Below are 25,470 nucleotides of genomic sequence, written 5' to 3'. Positions count from 1 at the left end.
GATTCAGATGGACTAGAAGATTCTAGACTTACCCGCACAGGGACATAGTAAAGGGAGAGAAGTTTATTTTTTTCAATTTAATTTAATTTTTTTTTAACATCTTTATTGGAGTATAATTGCTTTACAGTGGTGTGTTAGTTTCTGCTTTATAACAAAGTAAATCAGTTATACCTATACATATATCCCCATATCTCCTCTCTCTTGCATCTCCCTCCCACCCTCCCTATCCCACCCCTCTAGGTAGTCACAAAGCACGAGCTGATCTCCCTGTGCTCTGTGGCTGCTTCCCACTAGCTATCTGTTTTACATTTGGTAGTGTATATAAGTCCATGCCACTCGGGAGAGAAGTTTAGATAAGCAGAGCTTCTGTCTAGTATCCTTTCTTCCCTTTGATTCATAGGATTAAAGAGAGAGAGAGAGAGGGAGGGAGTGAGCTTAAGTAGGCAATGAAATCAGTGTGATGAGAAAGAGAAAAGAAAAGCAAGAGATGAAAGTGAAGCCAAAGACAAAGTAGGGACGAGGAAATGCCAGTGTCAGATTCTCTAGGGTTAGAAGTGGATGGGCTATACATTTGGCTCTGCGCTCCCTAGCTGCCAAAGCAAGCAAAGAAACACTATCTGTTATATGATCCCCTGTGCCTCCATGAAAAGACCATTCCAGTTACTCAGGAGAAGCATGGCTTTTTTTCTGTTGGTGAGGCCTGAGAAAAAGGTCTCCTATGGGGCACACAGAGGGGACCTTGTGTGCTGTGGTGAGTGAGGTCTTCAACCTTGATCCCCCCATCCCTGCAGTACATGGCGGTTTCCCAGCGGTCTTAGTGGCAGATACATGCTATCAAACAATCTTTCACAGAACCTACATGAGCGAACTAGGGTGAAGCAGAGCTGCCCTGTGCAAAGAGGACGGGGCTCAGAGCTCTTTGCTTTCCCCTCCTGCGGTGACCTATCAAGCACCTCGGCATGAAAACCCCTGTGATATTTAGCTTTGTACGGGCTCTTCTTATATTTAAGCCGAGGATGATGTCAAAGTGCAATTCCATAAAAGTGATTCCGTGAGGTGCCTGTGGAAAGAGAAATTATAAACTCAAATTCTTTAGCCTTGGTTATTAAATAAAATAATTAAATAAAACAAAACGAAACGAAATGAAATTAAAATAGTAAACTATAGGTCTCAATGGTTCTTAGGTCAAATACTTGCAATTTTCAGTAAGATAGGGGAGAAGGGTTAGAAAATATTTGTATTCTAGTGACATCGTGATCCCAGAGACCAAAAGGAACTTTATGGGGTAAAAGATCATATTTAAATTTACACAAGTTCTGTCACTCATGTCCCCTAGTAAAACATCAAGAAACTTCCTGATAAAACTTCTGTAATATGAAGTTCTCCCTGGGATATTCAGTCTATGTTAAATGCACAGTTCTAGAATGTAACTTCCTACCTACGAACACAAAAAATGTTATAGTCATTGAATCTGTGGCACTCGTCTGTTGTAAGAAAAGGAATGTGTTCTTTGAGGATGTGAATAAACTCTTACTGTCTCATGTTAGTTAGACCCATCATTATATAAATTGAGTGGGCACTTCTGTTATAAAAGGAAAAAAAAAAAAAGGAAGGAAGGAAGGAAAAACAGGCCCTGGGTGTGGTGTTTTCCTTGCTGGTCATCTAAGTAAAATAAAAATGGTGGTTCCGGGAGATCTGAAACACAGACATAAGTTGCAGCCTGGTTTCTTTCATAGTTCAATGTATTATGTATTATGGTCCAAGTTTACAGTTGTTTGATGACCTTGTTTGATCCAGTGTACAGGTTAGAATATTTAGAGAACAGAGTGGACTGAATAGCTTTCAGACAGAGCCCTACAGGTTTTATTTCTTGCAACTGAATTTTTAATAAGAGTTGGGCATATATGTATAGCTGATTCACTGTTATAAAGCAGAAACTAACACACCATTGTAAAGCAATTATACTCCAATAAAGATGTTAAAAAAAAGAGTTGGGCAACTGAGATTTCCGGGTTAGGAACCTCTCTGGTAGGAACTGGGAGAAATAGAAACTTTTGCCAACGAAGGGTAGATGCATATGTTTGACAGTGAACCCTCTGGAAGGTAGGATTGATATATGGCAGTTCAGGTGCTTAACCAGGACTTGCACCTACGTGGATGGTGGGCCAGGAGAGGATGGTGGGCAGCGATGGTGCAGGATGGAGTTACAGCAGGAGTGACTGGAGGGCAGAGCCAGGTAGCAGTCATGGGCTTTGCGTCAGTCAGGGGGTGCAGGTCCAGACCGTCAAGATGTTTACCAGCAGATAGCCAAGCTTAGTAGCTGTGAAAGCTGGCCTTTTGGGGCAGGAGTCCGTGACCTGAGGGAATTGCCCAGGGCAAGGCCAAGCCATAGCTCTAGAAAGCCGAGATCAAGGCAAACATGTAGGCACAAGACAAAAGCCAAGACCCGGTAACTGAAACTGAGGTATAAGTTCAAGTCTTCTGGGAGAATGCATAATTGAAGGCTCTACCATTCATTCATTCATTCACTCACCCATTCAGAACTGGAGTACAGTGAGGGCAGAGCCAGAGGAATGGACTGGTGAACCATAAGAGGCTGGGCAGATGCTCAGACACTGACTTAATGGCCTCGTTCTGTCTGGTATGACAACCACTAGCCATATGTGGCTATTTAATTTTTTTTTTTTTCCCAGAGAAGGAAGGATTTATTACTTGCAGCAAGGAAGAAGAACACTGGGGATCTTTCCCAAAGCAATGTCTCTGGGGCTATTTAATTTTAAACTTAAATTAATTAAACAAATAAAATTAAGAATCAGTTGTCACACTAGTCACACTTTAAGTGCTCTAGAGCTGCATGTGGCTCGTGGCTACTGTATAGGACAACACAGAGAAATTTCCATCGTCAAAGAAAGTTCTAGTGAATATGGCTGATATAGACCCTAAAGCCTTGCTGGTCAAAGTCAGGTCCGCAGACCAGCAATGTCAGTGTCATCTGGGAGATGTTCAAAATGCAGGCTCTGGGACTTCCGTGGTGGCACAGTGGTTAAGAACCCGCCTGCCAATGCAGGGGGCATGGGTTTGATCCCTGATCCGGGAAGATCCCACATGCTGCGGAGCAACTAAGCCCGCGAGCCACAACTACTGAGCCCGCACGCCTGGAGCCCGTGCTCCGCAACAAGAGAAGCCACCGCAATGAGAAGCCCGCGCACCACAAGGAAGAGTAGCCCCTGCTCGCCACAACTAGAGAAAGCCTGCGTGCAGCAACAAAGACCCAATGCAGCCAAAAATAAAATAAATAAATAAATTAATTAATTTTTTAAAAATGCAGGCTCCAAAACTCTTCCCCCACTTCCCCTGAATCATAATCCAAATTTTAACAAGATCTGGGTGATTCACATTTACATTCAAGTTTGAAAGACTTTGACCTAGAGTTTGCAGATTCCTTCCAGCCAGGAACAGGGTTCTGCAGAGCTGAGCAGGCAGTTGAGGGGTACAGGACTGTGGGGATGGGAAATTAGGGCAGAGATTCAAGTCATCAAACCAGGGTGCCCAGGGAATTCCCCAGTGGTCCAGTGGTTAGGATGCTGCACTTTCACTGCTGAGGACATGGGTTCAATCCCTGGTCAGGGAACTAAGTTGCTGCAATCTGCGTGGTGCAGCCAAAAAAAAAAAACCCAAAACAAAGAAAACCCAAAAAAATCCAGGGTGCCCAGAGGTGATGGCTGCCTTCCCCCACCCTTGCTCGCAGGTGTTTGCCCACTTCAGCCATTCTTTGGGGTCTGAGGAAGGCATATGGTTTCCCAGCGAATCATCTAATCATGGAAACTTAGTTTCCTACTGCCCACCCTGGATGGCAGTCTCTTTTACAATCATCCCGATACATAATGTCCCAGCAGCTGTTGCAACAAACGTCGTTGTGGTGTGACGTAATTGTTCACGACTGTAGTTCAGAAAGTTCTGCTGAAGTTAGCCTTCTTGTCCCTTCCTCCCATTTGTCCTGGTTCTACCCCCAGAAACACATCAAGTTTATTCCTGCTTTGCACTGTGTGCAAATACTTGAACCCAGTTTTCCTGTGCCACCATGTTCCTCTCCAGGCTAAGAGACCTCTCTACCTGGGACGCCTTCCTTGGAAGCTTTCGTTCTGGCTCTCCCCCCTTACATCCTGCAGGCATTTCCATTAGGGAAGGGGAATGGGGTGGATGTAGCTGAGGGCTGCAGAGTCTGGCCTGTCATTAAAGGGACTGGGAGCCCCTGCCCACCACCGGCTGCCAACAGGATCTCGCTGTCATCCTCCATCCTAGATCACGAGGAACAAGAACTCCTTACCATTAGATGTTGGGAACCCCTGCTCTTGGGGGCTTATATCTGGTCTGTCATCCCTGACATAGGGTGGGGACAGTGGAATGGTGGCCTAGCCTGCCCCCTTGCTAGGATAACACACTTCCCTTTACCCACCCTTTCTGGTGTTCAGACCCATCATATGTACCTTGAGGCTGGAGATTATATCGTTCCATTTTGGGGGTGCCACTTTCATTATAGCCGGAGGAGAAGGGCTAGGTCACTCTCATTTGGACAGCAGTACACTTATTGGAGTTTCACGTGCCTTCATACCAGCTTTAAACTGTGCTTTTTCATCGTGTGATGGGCTGATAGCTGTGACGTTCTACTTCATGGCAGGGTGTAGGATTCTGTTAGACATCATGTCTGCACGTCGGGTACCAGTTGCCCTGTACACTTGAGTCGTATTTTATGGAAGGTGTAAAAGACTTGCAAAGAGCTCTGTTTTTCAGGCCTCCACCAAGGGTATGGTCAGTTTCTGCAGTGTAGAGCGTGCTCTCAGCCCTGCGGTGGAGACGACAGAAGGGTGTGATGTGGTCCCACCCAGGAAACTTGGCAGTCTGATTTGAGAGGCAGGGTGCATTCCTGTTCAAATCCCATGGCTAAAATAAAGTTATATAAGATATCATAGTAGAAATTTCTTAAAAGCCTACCCTGAAGTCTTTACCTTTTTTTTTTTTTTAATTAGAAAGACAATGAGCAAGCTTCAAACATCGACTCTTCCTACCTGGAGTCTCTTTTTCTATCCTGTCCCAGGGGAATTGTGCCATTTCAGGCGGGTTCACAAAACTACGAGCTGAGTTTCCAAGGTAAGTCTTTGTGTTTGGCAATGGTGCCTGTTGCCGGAATCCGGCCTATGGTGTCCGCGTGGGGGTGGGAATGGAGTAGCCCGGCGTGCTGCGCGCAGGACCAGGGTTCCTTTTAGCAAGGCAGGCAGTTCAGTGGGTGGGAGCCAGTGGCGGTCAGAAGACCTGTCCTCTGGAGCCTCGGCTCTGACGCAGAGTAGCTGGGGACAGCACCGAGCACCCTGTAAAATGGGGGCATTGGATTACGTGGTCTCTGGGGGTACTTCCGGCTCTGCCATTCTTTTTTTTAAGAGAGTGGTTGCTTGAGGATAAACAGCTAGTTTGTTTTTTTTTTTAATTAATTAATTAATTAATTAATGGCTGTGTTGGGTCTTCGTTTCTGTGTGAGGGCTTTCTCTAGTTGTGGCAAGCGGGGGCCACTCTTCATCGCGGCGCGCGGGCCTCTCACTATCGCAGCCTCTCTTGTTGCGGAGCACAAGCTCCAGACGCGCAGGCTCAGTAATTGTGGCTCACGGGCCCAGTTGCTCCGCGGCATGTGGGATCCTCCCAGACCAGGGCTCGAACCCGTGTTCCCTGCATTGGCAGGCAGATTCTCAACCACTGCGCCACCAGGGAAGCCCCGGCTCTGCTATTCTTAATTTCTGATTCTAGGTGGGCTGCTTCCCAGACTGAGGCAGAATTTTCAGGTGCTGATGACTGCAGTAGAGACCTTGGGCCTGTGGGTGCCTTCTGAATTTTATTTTATTTTATTCATTTATTTGTTTATTTTTAAATTTATTTATTTTATTGTATTTATTTTTGGCTGCATTGGGTCTCCGTTGCTACACGCGGGCTTTCTCTAGTTGCGGTGAGCGGGGGTTACACTTCGTTGCGGTGCGCGGGCTTCTCATTGCGGTGGCTTCTCTTGTTGCGGAGCACAGGCCCTAGGCGCGTGGGCTTCAGTAGTTGTGGCACACGGACTCACTTGGGATCTTCGCGGACCAGGGCTCGAACCCGTGTCCCCTGCACTGGCAGGCGGATTCTTAACCACTGGGCCACCAGGGAAGCCCCCCTTCTGAATTTTAGAACCTTGCTGTTCCTTTTAGGCTTCATCATCTAGGTCAGTGGTTTTATCCATCACCTTTTCTAAAGACTTTGCCTTCCACCATGTTTATTTGAGCCTCCATAGAAAGATTTTCTGGTTACCTTCTACCCGTCTGTTTGTTGTGTTTAGTAAGCAACCAGGGCAGAAACTGCTATCCCTCTGAATGTACTGTCCCATCGGCTGCATCCATGGGACACCCACTGCGTGTGGTCAGATACTTGCCTTTTCAGGACCCAGCCCTGTAGGTGCTTTGAAAGAGGTAAAGGAGATTTTGTCAGGTCCTTGACATTCCCAGGTGGTACCTGAGATTTGGGTCCTGTACCAATTAGGGTGTGTTAAGTCATATAGCTTTGAAGGGCCATTATACCAACTTCTGTGGAAAGCAACCTGGCAATACATATCAAGAGATATTAAAATATGCTTGCTTTTTTATTCTCTCAGGAATCTTTCTAAGGAAATAATTCACAAGGAAAAAATAAGCTATAGGCATAAAGGTCTCTGTTAAAGCCTTACTTATAGTACTAAAGTAGAGGAATAGCCTGTGTACCAGTAGGGTAGTGACTGAACACATTAAGGTATTAAATTTCAGTGGAGTATTGGGTGGTTGTTAAAAATTATGATTATGAAAACTGTGCAGTAAAAGCAAAATTTGATATTGTTAAATGAAGAAGACAGACCCCCAAGTTTGTATTTCTGTACTTTTCGGTTTTTATGTTATATTTAAAACAGAAATGAATTTTTAAAAATTTAACGTGCACAATAAGTGCAGCAATGTATGCACGTGGACCAAGACTAGAAGGCAATAGAGAAAAATAAAAATCTCTTCTGGGGCTTCCCTGGTGGCGCAGTGGTTGAAAGTCTGCCTGCTAATGCGGGGGACACGGGTTCGAGCCCTGGTCTGGGAGGATCCTACATGCCGCGGAGCAGCTGGGCCCATGAGCCACAACTGCTGAGCCTGCGCGTCTGGAGCCTGTGCTCCGCAACAAGAGAGGCTGCGAGAGTGAGAGGTCCGCGCACCGCGATGAAGAGCGGCCCCCGCTTGCCACAACTAGAGAAAGCCCTCACACAGAAACGAAGACCCAACACATCAAAAAAAAAAAAAAAAAAAAAAAAAAAAACTCCTCTGTTGGGGTCAAATTAAAAATGGGCTTAAATTAAAAAAAATTTTTTTGGTGGTATTCCCTGTGGTGAAATATGGTGGAAAGATGAGAACCAATATACCTTGCTGCTGAATGTGGAGCAATTTTAGCCCCATAATTTTGTTCACTTGGTTCATAGAAACCAGCTCAGAGAAGTTGGCAGTGTTCCAGACTATTTTCTTTCTATTTCTTATTTGCTCTTACTCATTAAACTAGTATTAGAGTGTCAGTTGTGTGCTAGGCCCTGTTCTGGATGCTGGCAAACCAGGCAACTTCAGAAAATAATTACAGCTACGGGGAAAGTGAAGCAATGTGATGAAGCAGAAAGAGAATGGAGGAATCACGGGAGGGAGCCTGCTTTTATCTGAGGAGGAAACTTTGGAAGGGAGGGGGCAGCCCATGCACATGGGAAGGATGTGTGTAAGAGATGAGAGCAGACGTTGAAACTTAAATATTTTATGAGCTGGAAACCTCGAGAAGGTTTTGAGCAGAGGTGTGGCATGATCTGATTTGCTCTTTCTGTCGTTCTTTGTTTTGTTGATGTTGATGTAAAACTATACTGAGGCATAATTGCTGCAATAAGATGCATCCATTTTAAGTGTGCAGTTGGGTGGGTGCTGACAAGTGCGTGCAAATACTATTCTAATCAAGAGCTAGAATGCTCCCATCAATCCAAAAAGTTTCCTCATGCCCCTTTGCAATCGGTCTCTCCTCTGCAACCAATTTACTTTGTGTCACTATAGATTAGTTTTATCTGTTCTAGAATTCCATATACATAGAACCTTGTAGTGTGTACTCTGCATATGGCTGACTTCTCTCACTCAGAATACTGTTTTTCACTCATCTATGTTGTTGCATATAGAGTAGTCCTTCCCTTTTCATTGCTGAGTAATATTCCATTGTAAGGATATATACCATGGGGCTTCCCTGGTGGCGCAGTGGTTAAGAATCCACCTGCCAATGCAGGGGACACAGGTTCGAGCCCTGGTCCGGGAAGATCCCACATGCCGTGGAGCAACTAAACCCCTGCGCCACAACTACTGAAGCCTGCGTGCCTAGAGTCTGTGCTCTACAACAAAAGAAGCCATCGCAATGAGAAGCCCACGTACCGCAACCAAGAGTAGCCCCTGCTCACCACAACTAGAGAAAGCCCTCGCTCAGCAACAAAGACCCAACACAGCCAAAAACAAATAAATAAATAAAATTTTTAAAAAAATGGATATACCATGGTTTGTTTAGTCATTAACCTGTTGATGGGTATTTGGGTTGTTTTCACTTTTTGGTTATTGTAATAATGCTACTAGGAACATTCACACGCAAGTTCTCGTGTGGATGTAGCTTTTCATTTCTCTTGGGTAAGTACTAAGGAGTGGGATTGTTGGATTGCATAGGCAGTGCATGTTTAACTTTATAAGAAACTACCAAATTGTTTTCTAAAGTGGTTGCACCATTTTATACTTTCACTAGCAATGTACGATGATTTACTTTTTAAAGAACTCATGCTGGCTGCAGCTTAGACTTAGGTGTACAACATGCATGAATTGAAAATGACATTTCACATTTGAGGTAGGAAAAAACTTCTAAGATATAGCTACCACATTCCAACCCATAATCATTGATGCCTGTCATGGGTGACGTCTTGTAATCTGGCTGCCCTAGCTCTCTTTACCACCTGACTTTGATTTAAAGATTAGATTAATTCAGGAATGCTCATTTACCTCTGTGTTTTCTGGGTCTTATACTAAGGGCAGTAAAGAATACAAGTTTTTATCATGAGTAATTTCCATCCAAAAGGATTTTCTCGATTCGTACAGTACAGTTGAGTCATGAATATTTGCTGTGTTACTAGCCTCTGAAAAATAACAATAAATCATTTCCTAGGACTGATTCTTGATTTGTGTTTTCTTTTTTCTGTCTAAAGGGATGATTCAGACAAACACAGCTTCCAAGACCCAAAAGGATATCGTCAGAAGGCCGACATTTGTGTCTTACTGGGATGTGGAGCAGGTGAAGCGCGGACAAGAGTGAGTGTCTTGGACGCTGCTTGCTGGCACACATTTGACGTGTTCACACACTGATATTATTGAGTCACTCCTGAATCTGGACCCTGTTTTCTGAAATGTTCCTGCTCACATAACACTGCAATTTCCTTTTGCTTTAACAGTGAGTGAGGTACTTGCTAAGCGGTACAGCGTGACTGAAAGAATTCTAGAGCAGGAAGTCTGTCTTTCCCTCCAATTCCCGGGGGACTTTGGGCAGCTCTCTTACTCTGGAAGCAGCTTCTTCAGCTGTGAACGGCTGGTTGTTCCTAGGAAAGAATCAAATGCACAATTACTGGGTTTTTGTTTTGCTGTGGCTTCTTCTGGGTATCTCTAGTCTTGTTGAGTGGATTTATAGGGGGTGGGAGGCTGAGAAAGAAATGGAGAGAAAAAAGGGATGTGGTAGCTGCCTGAGTAAAGGCTTTGGGGAAAGATAAAGTTGATGAAAGGGGATTTGAAAAGGAAATTTTGCTGTGGGGCTTCAGGGTGACTCCTCTGTCTGCTCATGAAACTCAGTCAAACCTACATTGCTCATGAACATTTTTGGGGTTGGATTTTTTTTCCCTGGGTGATGAGTGATTATGTAAAACAGACGTCAAGGCAGGTGTGAAGTCGGTGTTCTAATTAGGTCCTTTTGGTTGTAAGAATTAAGGTATTCCATGGAAACGGGAAGTTACTAAAGGGATAAACGTGGTGTAGTAGGGAAAACAACGTTTTACAAGAAGCCAAGGCTGGGGAGCTGAGCTCTCTGCGGGCCTTAGGACCGGGAGTTGGGTCCAGTACTGCTTTAGGACCTGAGCAGCCTGAGGTCACAGATCTTTGCCTGTGACCAGGTTAACGGCCGGACTCTGGAGCTACATGTCTAGGCTCAGATTCTGCCTGCTGCTTATTAGTTGTGTGGATTTGGACAAACTAATCACTCTGCATCCCCCCATCTGTAACATGGGCTTGATCCTAGTACATTTGTCAAGTAAATCTTAGCTGCTTTTCTTCTTATTCTTATTCCCCTGCTAAGAGACTCAGCAACCTTATCTATATCTATGTGTATATCTGTCTTTGTATCTCCTAAGACTTTTCTCTGGCTAGTGCTTGACAATTTTAACCTCATTATTCCAATCTTTATATCCCTTCAGCTGTACCTTCTGCCACTACTACCCAATTTTCTCTGAATTTCTTAATTCAAACTCCCAAGAATTAGAATTGGATCAGCCTAGCCAGCTAAGGTTCCCTCCAGTTCTTTTAACATTCAAATGGATAAAGTAAAAATATCGCAGGGTTGAGAGGCGTCGAGTACACTCCCACCTGTCTCCCCTAGCATAATCTTCCACCTCTTCCGTCCCCTCCACAAATATCAGCTCCTCAAAGCTCTTGAGATATTCTGTATGATGAATGGTACACAGTGATACTAAACAGTCAGCTAAGTGAGTGAGTGAATAAAATGAATTGAGAAAACTGTTCATGGGCGGTTGTGGAGAGAACCAGCTTGAATCCTGCTGTCATGAGCCCAGAGGGGACACACTGCTTTAGGACAGACTAAGGGCTGTGAGTATTATTCTGAACAGCCCGAAGAGAAATGAACTATAGCGTTGTTGATGAGCTCCTTACAACGTATCAATTGAATTTGTTCTGCACTATACTGGTATAGTATGGAAATCGGAGCTTAAAATATAAATTGGGGCCAATTTCTTTCATTCCAAAAGAATCTTCATTTTACAGAAGGGGGTCTTTAAAGAGTTTTTTTTCTTAAAGCGTTTTTAAAAATTTAATTTTCTCATTATGGAAAATTTCAAACTTAAAATTGTACAATAAACCCCTATGTATTGTACATGTTAGTAGAGAACACCCACGTGTATGGTTACTCTGAAATACAGTTCATCCAGGAAAGGCAGGATTCTTTTCCCTATACCCCTATTTTAGTGTTTATCACTTGACAAAGAAGCTGTAAGACAAACTTACTTAATGCTAACACATTAGGACCTTTGAAGGTTAAGCAGAAATGTAAAAAAGAGTCAAGGCTTTTACATTTTAAATCAATGGGAAAATAACAATTTACCAAATTATGAATGATTACCACCTTTTTTAAAAGCATGATTACTGATATGTGTGTACCAGGAATATGCAGGGATGTAGTCCAAAGAAGATACAAAGGGGAAGTTTTCTGAGGAACCTCACCTTAGTTGAAGTTAAGCACAGAAAGTGATTTGGGCACATGAAACAGGGAACCAGGTGAATTTCTTTCTCTGGCTTGTTTGCAGCCATCAGCAGGTGAGGACCCAACCAGAGCCTTTCATCTCGATATTTCTTCCTCAACGGAACACATGCGTCTCATCCTCGAATGGCTATGAGGTACTTGGTTTTTACTTTTTAGTGGGTGAATTGTTTAAAGATGGGACAAAGTACTTTGCTATAAATGTGTGTATTTGAATGAATGAATGAGTGAAGGAGTGAGTGAATCGCTTCTGCAAAACCCTTGAATCAAGATTCAAAGGCTGACATCTAAATGGTGATTGTGTCATGTGCCACTTTCCCAGAGAACAAGTCTACAGGGCACGTCACTGTTTCCAGAGTCCAGGCACACACGATCTCCTTGGGATAGATCCTCACAACAAACTTGTAAAATAGATACTCGATTCCCTACCTTACAGACGAGAAAACTGGAACTCACAGTAAGAGCGACTTGTCATTAGTTGGAGTTAAAAAGCAAGTTTCTGTGGGAGTTGAGGTGTGCCTTACCTCATCACCTCGCCTGGTGGGGGCGAGACTCTTCCTGGATCATTTAGCCTCCACATCAGACTCCAGCTTTGGGTGCAGGCAGCTCTGCTTGGGCTCCTTGGGTACCTCTAATGCCTCTGCCCCCGCACTGGCTTTAGGCAGGGAACTCACCAGGTCATTGGACTAAGTCACACACCTGGGGATGGGGTGGGGACGCTCTGTTTGCCTTCAGGCATAATGCTCTGTTAGCCTGAAGTCAGCCTGAACAGACGGGCTCCATGCCGTCTAGTGCATCACTGGAATGAACTGCCAGATGTGGAAACCCTAAGCCAGCTTACCCCATCTGCTGTCAGAGGCCTGGCAAGGATACTCCATGACACAGGGAGCCACACATATGGACATATCATGCCTTAAATGTTTCCTGTTTCACACGCATATATTTAAAAATTTTTTTTAGTTGTTTGAGATCAATAATGACTCTCTGGAATATGCCAAAGTGAGTGAGCGTTTTAAAGCTTCCATGAAAAATTTCAAGATTGAAAAGATAAGGAAGATCCGGAACGCAAAGCTCCTGAAGGCTTTTGAAAGGTTGGTGGCCACATTATCAGGTTTCTTGACATAAAGTTTGAAAGGATTAGTGAAGATCTATCTTTTAAGATTTATATTCACTGGTTCATTTTAGTAGTCAACAGTTTCTTCAATCTCTAGTTGTGTTTTCATTGTGTCCACTCAAGCTTCTCTCTTTCAGCTTTAGCTTTACAATTAAATGCTTTCACGTGTCTATCATTTAAAAGTTTTCATATATTTATTTTTTACAGCCGTTGCCTTAATGTTAGTAGCTCCATTCTGAAAGCTAGCAGAATAAAATTTTAAGATGATTAGACTTTAGTTGGGATTAATGTTATTAACTGGATTGGATGAGGAATGTTCCTGGTACTAAGTCTCACATTTCCTCTATTAGGAAGAAAAAGGAGATGAAGAGAGACGAGCAAATCCTATTTTGTGCAATGAGACGCACCCATGTAGAGTCTATCTGTGCGAATAATTTTGACTGGGTCTTACATGGAATTCGTGACACCAAATATGGAAAAGGTTTGTATGGGATAGAGAAGCCAAACTAGTAGAACCATCACTCAGGCTCTACGCATGCTCCTATTATGAGGTATATGTAATTATTTTGTATTAACCAGGACATCCAGGCTTTTACAGTCATGTAGAGAAAATAAGCTCATGTTAACCTGAAATGTCCAAATTAGAGTGGGAAATTGCCGTGGGACTTGATTACTGCACCTTAGCCCTGCTTCCCTCCTGTCTTTTGTGTTTTGCGGGAAGGGCAGGGCCAGGAAACCAAGGCATCTCATACATCTTGCAAGGTACTCCTCCTTGTTGATGACTTTGTCCACCATTGCTACTCAGTTCCAGCCATGGCTCTTCCTGACCTATGCACATCCTATTGCCACTGCTAGGTTCTAATCAAAGATGGGAGATGAGGCCTCTCCCATCTCAGGCCACACTGGTGGTTACACAAAATCTTTTCAGTGCTTTCTTTTTGTTCCTAAATTCCTTCATGCAACTCAAAAACCAAAAACCCAAAACCCAACCAAACAAAAACCAAGGAATCACTCATCTTTTTTTCTTTCTTTAAAAAAATTTTTTTTGGCTGCGTTGGGTCTTTGTTGCTGCGCGCGGGCTTTCTCTAGTTGCAGCGAGCGGGGGCTACTCTTTGTTGTGGTGCGTGGGCTTCTCATTGTGGTGGCTTCTCTTGTTACGGGGCACGGGTTCTAGGCGCGCGGGCTTCAGTGGTGGCAGCATGTGAGCTCAGTAGTTGTGGCTCGCAGGCCTACTTGCTCCGCGGCATGTGGGATCTTCCTGGACCAGGGATCGAACCCGTGTCGCCTGCACTGGCAGGCAGATTCTTAACCATTGCGCCACCAGGCAAGTCCAAGAATCACTCATCTTAAGGGAACAAGTAATAGTTTATCACATTTTCAAAGGGGGCTCAACTCATATACCTAAGATTAAATTCAACGCCCCCCCCCCCCCAAAAAAAGCAAGAAGCCAATCAGTCAGTGAACAAATATTTTTGAGTGCCTTCTATGTGCTACATGCTGGGGACACAGTGGCGAACAAATTAGACATGCTCCCACCCCCCCCCCCACCATTATTTCACATAATTTAATGATTGCAAATGTTCAGCTGCTGTAGATGAAAAGAACAGGCCCTGTGGACACCTGATCTGGTTGGAGAGGTATTCCTAAGAACAGGTGGGGTTCACCAGCCTCAAAGAGTCAGGAATAATTGGTCCAAGACATGGCCACGCAATAGACTTGACCCCAGGGCATGGGAAGCTAATGAAGGGTTTTAAGCTGGGGAATGACTAGATGAGCATTTCTTAAGTTTCTTAAGTTTAAACACATCACTAAAACCTACCGAGAAATGTTTGGAGAAAGCGGAGTAAACATCTTGAGTGAAATATAACATGTGTGACATTTAAACCCATCAGTTTCTCATGAGTCTCTTATGTCAGAAGTCAAACAAATATTTCTCCTACAAAATGGAAATGCGGTGTGTATATATATATATATATATATATATATATATATATATATATATATATATATATACACATACATGTTCCCAGGTCTTGGCCATAACTGGCTCTGATAGAGACATTCTTGGATGCTTAGTCTGTTTCTCCTCTTTTATGAACAGAAGAGTGCTGAAACGCTCTGAAATGTATTTGGATGGCTTGACAGTGTTACTCACTGGCTGTCATTCTTCCTTTAATTTGGTGAAAGGGGAGAGTTGTTCATGGCCAAGTATACGCCTTTGTGTAGCATGGACGCAAGAGGCGAGGATGGCGCCTGCAGTTCTCACGGATGTGCAGGGCATTCCTCAAGGAACTTTTCCCCATGCCACCCTCCCTTGTGAAGGTCAGGGAGGGATCCTGTTCCTTGGCCTGTCTCCTGTTACATGGAATTAGGAAGTGTTTTTGTTCTGTTTGTGTTTATTTTTAATGTTGGCTTTCCAGTCCTGTCTCCCATGATGCTGTTAATACGGTCTAGATAGACTGGTATGAACCACTGGGTCCATAATCTTAAAAAAATCAGGCAGTTATCTTAAAAGAGGCCAAGGGGCAGATCTCAAAGAGATGGCTACTCTCTGAGGGGAAAAAAAAGAACCCCTGTTGCACGCGTGAAACCCCTCTGGATAGGCTGTTGTCTGTGTAATTTATACATGACTATGTGTAAGAGGCGGTAAGACATGCCTGGAAGGATAGAAGGGCTCTGGGTTACATCTTGATAAACTGGAGTTGGAAACCAGGCATGTAACAGGACGTAGAGGAGAAGAGTGGAAGGCAGGTGAGTAAGTGAGTTCCTACAGGCTGGAAGGTGGCCCAGAACTGATCAGACTGGATTGAGGAGAAGAACTGCAGCAGTTAGGTGAAAGCCACCCACCTTAACAGCAGAGGAGATTATAAAAACTCAGATTTGGATAAAAAGCAGAAGCAAAGTGAAATTAGAAAAAGAAGCACTTGTTTGGGGGGCGGCTAAGCAAGGAAGGACCTGTCCTGGTACCAACTGGATTCAAGACACTAGACGGGACATGTATAAGGTCAGGGAACATGTTTAGGATCCAGGGTGCAAGATTCTGCAACCCAGGTACCTCAAGATGCCAAATGGTTAGAAAGAAGGAAACAAAAATGTCAAGATAATCTGAGTGTCTATGTAGAAAACTCCAAAGAGTCTCCAGGGCATTGGAATGTTGGTGTTCTACCAGGGAGTGCGACACACGCATTCCTCTGCTGCTGGACTCCCCTGTCATCTCTGACTTTTAGCCACTGACCACCCTCTGGGCCCAGACCCAAGGTCCCTGAAAGACTGAGTCAGAGCCAAGTTGGCCCTTTTTGACTCTCAACCGAGAGAGGGTTCCTTCTCCTGGTCTTATTCAGAGTTCTTTCTAGTTAACAAAGTCTGCCATTTTTTGCAATGTATTTCTAGATCCTATTTTGGTAATCAGAAGCTGACCATAATTCTTTCTCCTTATATACTCCTTCCAAGATTCTAATTCTCTTTGAGGCAAAGTATGTGTCTGGCTAAATGAAGGATAGTTGTGTATAAAGAATCGGAGGGAAAAAAGCATAATATTTTTGACAGTATTATCCCATTACATCAGTTATACTGAATGCATGAAAAAATGAATCAAAGTAGACTCTAGAAAATCAGCACATTGTGAAGTCTAAGTGTGATCTCTAGGACAAACAAAAGCTAGCTAGGCAAAAAAAAAAAAAAAAAGTCGAGAGAAGAGTGTTTACGAAGACGAGAGAGTGACAAAGGCCAGGGAGGCTGTGGACAGCACAGCACAGCACACCTAAGGTGTGGTGAGAGTGACAAAAGATGAGGTTGTGGCCGTAGGTTGGGGTCAGATCCTGAAAGACCTTGCAAGCCATGCTAAAGGGATGATGGATTTTATCCTGAGGACAACTGCAAACCACCAATGGCTTTAGGAAAGAAATGACATGTCTCTGGCTACAGTGTGAAGAGAGGATGGGCAGGACCAGGATTGCAGGTGGCGAGAACAATTAGGAGGTTGTCTCAGGAGTCCCGGCCAGCAATGAGGGTGGCCTACAACCACGCAATGGCAGGAGTGGGGAAGAGGATGTTGGGTTTCAAAGGATCTGTTCTTTGAAAGGGGTATTTGCAACAAGACGGAGTCCAGGTCTTAGGAGAGTGGGCTAAAAGGTTGGGTCTTTGGTTTGGATCATTTAAGCATATGTAGATTCCAGATTATATAAGCATGATTTAAAAACAACCGATGCTGTGCTCGCTTCAGCAGCACATATAGTAAAATTGGATCGATACAGAGAAGATGAGCATGGCGCCTGCTCAAGGATGACACGCAAATTCGTGAAGCGTTCCATAAAAAAAGAAAAGAAAAGAGGAGAAAAAAAAACCTGATGCTTTCTTTTAAAATCAGTTATTTAGGGTGATGGTTACTCTTTTCTCAATGGAGAATGATAAAAATATCCTCCAAAGATCTATAATGCCTGTATAAAGAGTCATTCTTCATTCAGTTGTCATTGATAAACAAAAATAATCATATTAGCGCTCAGACTTTCTTAGAAGATAGAAAAAATTTAATTGAACAACTGTAAAAAAAAAAACTCAGTGCCATTAAGACATATGTACAGCTACCGCTGAATGTCGAAAATATGTTTTATGGTTAATTCCAATTGCTTTAAGTCAAATCTGTTTTTACCAGTAATTCCATACTATTTACTTTACACCTTTTACATGCATAACTGGAATTCACTTATCTGTAAACGTTAGCCTTCTGGAATGTCACTCAGGGTCTGAAAGAGTGAACAACTGTATAAGTAGCCCATGTTGTCATAAAATTCCTGTACCAAAGATCATGTATGTTTATCCTTGGGAGCTCCTCAGAATCCATTTAGTCTTATGCCTTTAGTCTTTTTTTCTCAGCCCAGCAAGTGTGTGGAGTGGGAATAAAGAGATACTAGAGGCAGGCAGCAAGAAGAAAGTTAATAGCTTTTAAGTGGAGAAGGAGGAAAAATGATCTGCAAGGCACAAACAATTTTTTTTTCTCATGATGGAGTCATTAGTATAGGAGAACACAGCTCTATCCACCTTAGTAACTCAACAGGGCATCCCTCTGTTATAACACCATATGTCAGAATTAATATCTGCATCTGAGGTATTAGTAAAATAAAGGGTAAAATGAGTTTGTTCTATTTTTTGAAAATCAGAGAGGTGTGTATGCTTTAGAAAGATTTCATTCCAAAACAGCTTGAATTGTTTAGAAGTTCTAGAAATTGACATACGAGGAATTGCTCTTTGTAGACACTTAAGAAATGAAGTATGACTGTCCTGTGATGAAAAGAGATGGGTAGTGCATACAGAATATGTAGTGGGGGTCCATCACAGTGAGAAATAATACAAATAAAGAGGGCATAGCCTCTATTCCTAGTTTGCTTGCGGAGGCTATAACAGAGCAGTACAGAATGCAGCTGAAGGAGCGTCTTTGGCACAGAGAGGAGTGGGTGGCACAAGAGAAATATGGTGGGTTGACTTTTGTTTGTATCCCTGGTCATTTTCCAAGTACCTATTGGCTCACTTCATAAGACTGTAAAAAGATCTTGAGGGACCTACTAGTTCTTGAATTTAAGCTTGTTTTGGTCACACATCAGTAAGAAAAAGACAGTACAACAGGAAAAAAAAAAAGATGAAAAAGCAGTTCAGAGAAAAAAAAGATGAAAAAGCAGTTCATATATTGGCATATATGAAATATGCCAATAAGCATATGAAAAGATGCTCAATAATACTAGTATTCAGAAAATGCACATTAAAATCAGATCTTTTTGCCCAGTGTTATTGACAAAAATTAAAAGGATAGATAATATCCAGTGTTGGCAAGGATGTGGAGAAACATGATTTTATTATTGGTGGTAACATTTTTAGATCACTTGTAGAGGGCAATTTGTGATATCAAACTTTAATATGCTCGTATCCTATGACCCAGCCACTATAGTTGTGCAGTCTGTTCTACAGAAATATTTATATGCGTTCTCAAAGGTATATTTACTAGGATATTTTAGCATTTATTTAGAAGTGTTACTGGTAATAGACAAAAAAAAGTGAAACCAACCTACATTTTCATCAGTTAATTTCAGGAGTAATTAAATTAAATTATGATGCATTCTTACAGTGGAATCCTATACAGCCATTAAAAAGAATGAGTTGGGGTTAGATGTACTGACATAGCAAGATTTCTTGGACCAAAGTGGGAAAAAAAGTTGTAGAACAGTTCATATAGCATGATCCCATTTAGGAACAAATAAACATAAAACTTATCAGAGTTTATGTACATATATGTATGTAAATACGTAGAAACAAGTGTGAGAGTATTCCCACCAGGCCATTAACTGTGTTTGGGAAGGAGAGTGGGACTGTAAATGGTAGGGCAGTATAGCCAGACTTTTATTTTTTAATTCTAAATATAGCTGAACATCATTTACCCAGAATGGCCTGTATCTGACTTATTCAGGATAAGCAATATTTCTGGAATTCAGACATCTTAATTATGAAAAAAAAATCAATAGTAACACCAAGCAAAAGAAAAATGTATTAAACATGTGTCATCGTAAATACAGCAAATTCATTTTACTTATTAATTTTTGCATAGAAGATCAGAATTTGCAATATATACTCCTTTCCTTTAAAGGGCAGAAAAACATTGGGCAATAGTAAAAATAAAAACAGGAAATTTTAATTTGTCAGGAAATGGTTGTTGGTCTTCTGAGTTTGGAAACATCAGTGATTATCAGAGGTTGTTTTAGAATTGAGGACGATGGATCAACTGTCTGACGAGCTCTGCCAGGGTCAATTGTTTGCTCGTGCTACATCTCGTCTCCCTTTCCCGTTTTCCAGAACCTTCCCATAGTAGTAAATGACTTTTCCTCCTTAGAACGTACACAATATAAAATGGCCTCTGTTGGAGTATCTTTGGTTTATCAGTTACAATTCAACTTGCCTTGCATGAATTGGGCCACTGTGATATCAGCAGTTGCTCATTGTATCCGTTGGCTTAACACCATACCTGTGAATCCTGCAGGGTAGCAAATGTTTCTGTTATTTCAGTAGGGTTATACACTCTATTCAAGTTTACTTGCATAATGAACTTTTTTTTTTTTTAAGTACAAAGGAAAGTTATAAGTCTCAGTAAGGTATTGCTGACATATGCTTGGTCAATGCCTATCATGTGATTATGTGTAAATAATCTTATAAGCTATATACCTTCTTTTATAATAATTCTTAAGCTTTTTCTTTTTCTGATTGTTTCTAGGAAATTACTTCACAAAAGATGCCATCAATTCCCATAAAAATTGCCTGTGTGATCCCAAAAACATCGTTATGTTTGTAGCCCGAGTCCTGGTTGGAGATTTTATTGAAGGACATATGGCTTACGTGAGCCCTCCTCTGCAGTATGACAGCTGTGTGGATACAAGGTTGAATCCCTCTGTTTTTGTCATCTTTCAGAAAGATCAGATTTACCCAGAATATGTGATTGAATATACTGAAACAGACAAAGCCTGCGTGATTAGTTAGAAATGATGGTTACAGCGTCATAAAGGATGCCATAACCATTCTGTTCACTTATAGAACCAGACTGCCCCAGATAATAGTTAAACTTACATTTCCTCTCCTATAAATGCCTTTGATCAGTGGTTCCCAAACTTTACTGCACATTTGAATCATCTGGGAAGCTCTAAAAAATTCCACTGTCCAGATTTCACCCCACTCCAACTAAATCACTTTTTCTGGGGATGAGAGCCAGGAAGAGGATTGAAATGTGTCATAAAGTTTGGGAATCACTGCCTTAGATGTAACTGGTAAAGACTCACTTCTAAAACTTATGTAATTGCAGCAAACTTTCTCTCCCAACTACTCTTTTAGTTTATTGCATGACATGGTTTCGTTTTGGTTAAATTGAAAGAAAATTAATTTGGTAAATTTGAGAGAAATCTAAAAATGCCTATTGAAATAAGGACATAAGACAGTACAAGCAAATCTTGGATGGAAGATTGTGAAAAGTTGGGGGAAAATTCTTAGGGATACACTGGGGGAAAAAAATGTAAGGGCAATTTAAATGCTAGCACAGACATAACTGCAGTACTATACCTTTTCTTTGTGGTGAAACTGATTTGGGGGCATGCATTTCTTTATCTCTACGTTTATTTAGGGCACTCCATCCAGGTTGACTCTTTCTGAAATTCAATTAAAAAAGCTGCTAAGCGGGGCTCAGAGAGAAGCAACCAACTGGAGTTAACTGCCCATTTGGGCTCTATGAAATTATGGCAAAGTAGACGTTTATATTCTAACTAATATGATTACAGAGAAGGCTTTTTTCAGGTCAGACTTTCATGAAGTGTTGGTTGGTATTTTGGGGGGACTGAGTTGCAGTAACCAGATTCACACAAGCACGACTGAGAAATCTGAGTGCTGTTGTAGTCGTTCGCTGTGGCAGTTGAGGCTCATCAAGAAATTAGGAGCAGGACCATCTGCTGAAGGATGGGCCCCTAAGGAGGTCAGATGAGTTTCCTAGTGAGACAGAATCAGAACGAAGAGAACAATGCCCCAAACAAGGCTCGCACCTGCTAGGGGCTTCTTTTTCTAAATATGACGGATTGTGTAGAATTGCAGCACAATCAGTTTTTAGAGCAGCTGAGGTGACTGGACCAAGAGTTCCCTTTCTTATTATGAATCAGGGTTTTCCTTCCAGTTTTCCTTTTCAACATTGCATACATTGCCAACATGTCCTGTTATAGTTCCTTCCAGCAGGTATGTTATAAAAATTAATTAGCATTAGAGTTGATTTTATATTAGATTTTAGATCAGTGCAGAGATCTCTACAGCTCCTTGGCTTTAAAGGGCTCCAACAGTAACAAATGTATAAGATATGTTTTAGGGTAGGGTTATTTTTCGAGACGCTTGCTGAAAGTATTTTCATTCACTTATTTTTTTCATGGTAGCTTCTGTTTTGGAGTTTTCACTTCCTGATCTTGACCCTCACATTGTAGAGATGCTATTTATCCAACTCTATCCGACTGCCCATTGGACATCTCTAGTTGGATCTTTCACAGGCATCTCTAATTCAGCATGTCCAAAATGGAGCTCTCCATCTGCCTCTCTCAAACAAATCAGTTTTTCCCCCCAGAAAAACATCTGCTCAAGCAGAAATCCAGAAGTCATCCTTTCTTTCCCTCCCCCTGCACATCTAAGCAGTTCCCATGTTTTCCTTTTTAAATATCTCTTTGTCGCCTTTTAAGTTGTTCTTTGCTTAGCAGCAAGAATTTAAAATTTTTTCTTTCAAAACACAAATCTGATCATGCCTTTAGAATAAAGTTCAAAATCATCATCATGGCTCCACATGCTCTCTCCCTTCCCTGTCCTCTCATTTATTTTCTTTCACGGTCACCCTGGCTTTCTTTCAGTTCTTCGGTGCCCCTTTTAACCTAGCTCGGTGGTTCTCACCCAGCACTCTTGCCTTTTTTTTTTTTTTTTTTTTAATGACAATTACTTTGTAACATCCTCTTCATTATCTTCAAAAATGCAATTCAGTGGTAATATACTCTACCTATACACAATTTTAGAAGGAAATTAAAAATTAAATAAAATTAATATCAACATAAAAGGGAATGAAAGGTACATAACTTGGGGAAGACTATACTACAAGACCTCATTAAGTAGTCAGACGTTTACATCTACTTATAAAGAATAAATTTGAACTTAAAAAAAGGTAGGAGATCAGAAGCTATTCTGCATAAGAAGTATGGGAAAATAAAAAAGCAGGGATACGAGTGGACATTGGAATAAAAACTAGTGATACAGTAACTTATCTGCATATGATAATACTTATTTCTATAAGAGAAAGAACGAAACCACCTTAACTGAAATGAAGATACTATGCAAGGAAATCTAGGGACTTCCCTGGTGGTCCAGTGGTTAGGACTCCGTGCTTCCAATGCAGGGGGCAGTAGTTCGATCTCTGGTTTGGGAGCTAAGATCCCACATGCTGTGTGGTGCAGCCAAAAAAATTAAAAAATTAAAAGTTAAAAAAAAATAAAATAAAATAAAATAAACTAAAAAAAAAGAGAAAATCTACAGATTGTCGAAATGGAGAAAATGAGGAAATAACTATATTCTTGCAGGCGAGCTGTAGGTCATACACGAATGTCTAGTGAGACATTCAAAATTCGTATAGCATGCAGAGTAATTACTTATTGTGAGGAGTTGTCCAATGTATTGCAATATATTCAGCATACTTGGCTCTCACATACTAAATGCCAGTAGCGCCCTCTCCCCCACTGCCATTACGGTGGCAACCACAAACCCTATCAGATCTATTCACCTTTTTCAGAGCAGACAGTTTGTAACATCCCCTTTGCTGTCCTGAGATGATGATTCAGATACTACAATCTACATGAATTTCTTAAGAAATCAATTTACTGCCCTAACTATTATAATGGAGAAACAGAAGGAAAGAAGTTTGTAATAAAGATAAAATGAATATCAATGTGTAAATGCTCCAGCATGACCACGCTATACGACATCATGAAATAGATATCTACTTCTACTTATAGTGAATAGGTTTGGATTTAAGAGTCGATCAGAGGCTATTTCCTGTAAAGAAGTACAGGAGAATGAAAGATTATTGGTATGGGTGACACCAGAATGAAAACCAGTATTAGGGTAAGTCATAACAGACTATATAACTTCTCTGTATGTGGTAAGGGAAAGAGCGAAGTTACGTTAATTGAAATAAGGATAATAGGACAAGACAAATTACAGATTGTCTAAGAGGAAAAAAGGAATTATATTCTCTCAGGCGAGCTGTAGGTCCTACATAAATGTCCAGCAGGACATTAGAAAGTCGTATAGGGTACCGAATAATTCTTTGTGTGGGACTAACCCATACACTGCGGGGCATCTGTTTTCCCTAGCTACATCCACTCAATGCCTGTAAAAGTCCGCAATTATTGTGAAGCCAACAATCCATCAGTTTCCAAAATACCACAGTGAGAACCACTCACTTAGTTAACACCTAGCATCTTTAGATTAGCTTACTAACCTCCATAAGGAGTCCTTCTATAGATTAAACTGGATGCTTGCCTCCCAGATCTCTGGTTTTTAAAACACTTTGCGGCTTGCTTTGTTCATTTTAAGCATCTATCCAACCTGCAGTTGTCTGCTTTCCGCATTAGAATGTAAGCTCCATGAGAGCTGAGTCAACCTGTCTTGTTCACTGTGCCACCCCAGATACCTAGCTGACTACTTGATATGCTGATACATTGGATAAATTTTGTTGAATAAAGTAAGCTCAACTTCTTATAATTCAGTAGTTGTATTTCTTCTTGTTCTTCTCCAAGCTCCATTTGAGATTATCTAATAAAAGGAAATAAATATTAATTTTGGCTCTGCTGCTTGTATTTGCTCTATTTCCAGGTATCTCCAAAAAGATAATCAATTGCAGACACCAGTGTATTCAATGGGGGATAGAGGATGTGTGTTGCCCCTTCCAGCTTCATCATTCCAGGACTCAATGACCAAGGAGCCTTTAGCACACTGCCAGGGGAAGGTGGGGTGGCTGTGAGCAGAAGCCTGCAGTTGGTTGCACATCTTTTGTCTAGGGGCTGAGACAGGGAGACGCTGGAAACTGCTGACACACCTTAGGGGTGGGAACAGGGCCAGGCTGAGGCACAAAAGTTAAAAAAATGTAAATGATCTTCAGCAGAATTGTCCTATCAGTCACTCCTTCAAAAGCCCTTCTCCACTCTTTCTTTCTTTTCTTTTTTTTAATAAATTTACTTATTTATTTATATTTATTTTTGGCTGCGTTGGGTCTTCGTTGCTGCGTGCGGACTTTCTCCAGTTGTGGCGAGCGGGGGCTACCCTTCGTTGTGGTGCGCGGGCTTCCCATTGCGGTGGCTTCTCTTGTTGCGGAGCATGGGCTCTAGGCGCGCGGGCTTCAGTAGTTGTGGCTCGTGGGCCCTGGAGTGCAGGCTCAGTAGTTGTGGCGCACGGGCTTAGTTGCTCCGCAGCATGTGGGATCCTCCCAGACCAGGGCTCAAACCCGTGTCCCCTGCATTGGCAGGCAGATTCTTAACCACTGCGCCACCAAGGAAGTCCCCACTCATTCGTTTTTAATCATAAAGCTTTGGATGGAGAGGGAAAACCTTTATAGGGCAACATAGATATGATTAAAGTGAAGGTAAAATTTGCCATTTGATACGGACTTCAATGTAAATAAAACAATGTATAGCCAACCCACTGCTGTCAAAAACACCTACATTCAAATATACAACGTGGCATCAAACCAAGCGTGAGCAGATGTTTGAGTTTTTCCACTTAGTTATTTGTTCCATTTGTTTATTTACTTTGCCGTAGCAGGCTCTCAATTTTTCAGAAATGTTTGATGTTGCTACTCCCCAAGGTTCTGTCCTCCCATCTCTGTTCTTCACTTTATTTGTGCTGAGTGACCTTATCAACTCTCACAGCTCCAATTACTAGTACTCTGACGTCACTCAAATCAATAGTCTCTTCAATCTTTCTTAAGCTCTTGTAAATACAACTGCCCACGGAGCATCTGCTCTTGGATTGTCCACTGCAAACAACACAATCAAAATTGAGATGATAATCCCTCAACTCCTGTTTCTCTTCTGTTATTCCTTTTTTTTTGTTTTTTCAATAGATTGAGAAACTGATTGGAAATTGAATGCAAACTAAGACCACTTGACTGTTACTGAAATGAATAGCCCAGTTTTGCTTTTTTT

At 41.9% G+C, this 25,470-nt stretch overlaps 1 protein-coding gene and 1 non-coding gene across 2 annotated transcripts in view; both read left to right on the top strand.

Moving 5' to 3' along the window:
• The window catches only part of ZC3HAV1 (zinc finger CCCH-type containing, antiviral 1), a 59,837-nt gene extending 35,719 nt beyond the window's left edge, over positions 1-24,118 (top strand). The window contains exons 8-13 of the mRNA XM_068549540.1: positions 5,028-5,148; positions 9,290-9,392; positions 11,663-11,753; positions 12,577-12,707; positions 13,081-13,211; positions 19,983-24,118. Coding sequence (XP_068405641.1) covers positions 5,028-5,148; positions 9,290-9,392; positions 11,663-11,753; positions 12,577-12,707; positions 13,081-13,211; positions 19,983-20,245 — 840 coding nt within the window. The 3' untranslated portion in view covers positions 20,246-24,118. The remainder of the gene's footprint in view (positions 1-5,027; positions 5,149-9,289; positions 9,393-11,662; positions 11,754-12,576; positions 12,708-13,080; positions 13,212-19,982) is intronic.
• Positions 16,940-17,046, top strand: LOC137768981 (U6 spliceosomal RNA). Its single transcript, XR_011074899.1, has one exon. It is a non-coding gene; the product is annotated as a U6 spliceosomal RNA (small nuclear RNA).
• Positions 24,119-25,470: the final 1,352 nt, after the last annotated feature.

Source organism: Eschrichtius robustus, chromosome 8, assembly GCF_028021215.1.
Source record: "Eschrichtius robustus isolate mEscRob2 chromosome 8, mEscRob2.pri, whole genome shotgun sequence".
Lineage (NCBI taxonomy): Eukaryota > Metazoa > Chordata > Mammalia > Artiodactyla > Eschrichtiidae > Eschrichtius > Eschrichtius robustus.
The sequence above is the reverse complement of the archived record's forward strand: the minus strand, read 5'-3'. Positions and strand labels throughout refer to the sequence as shown.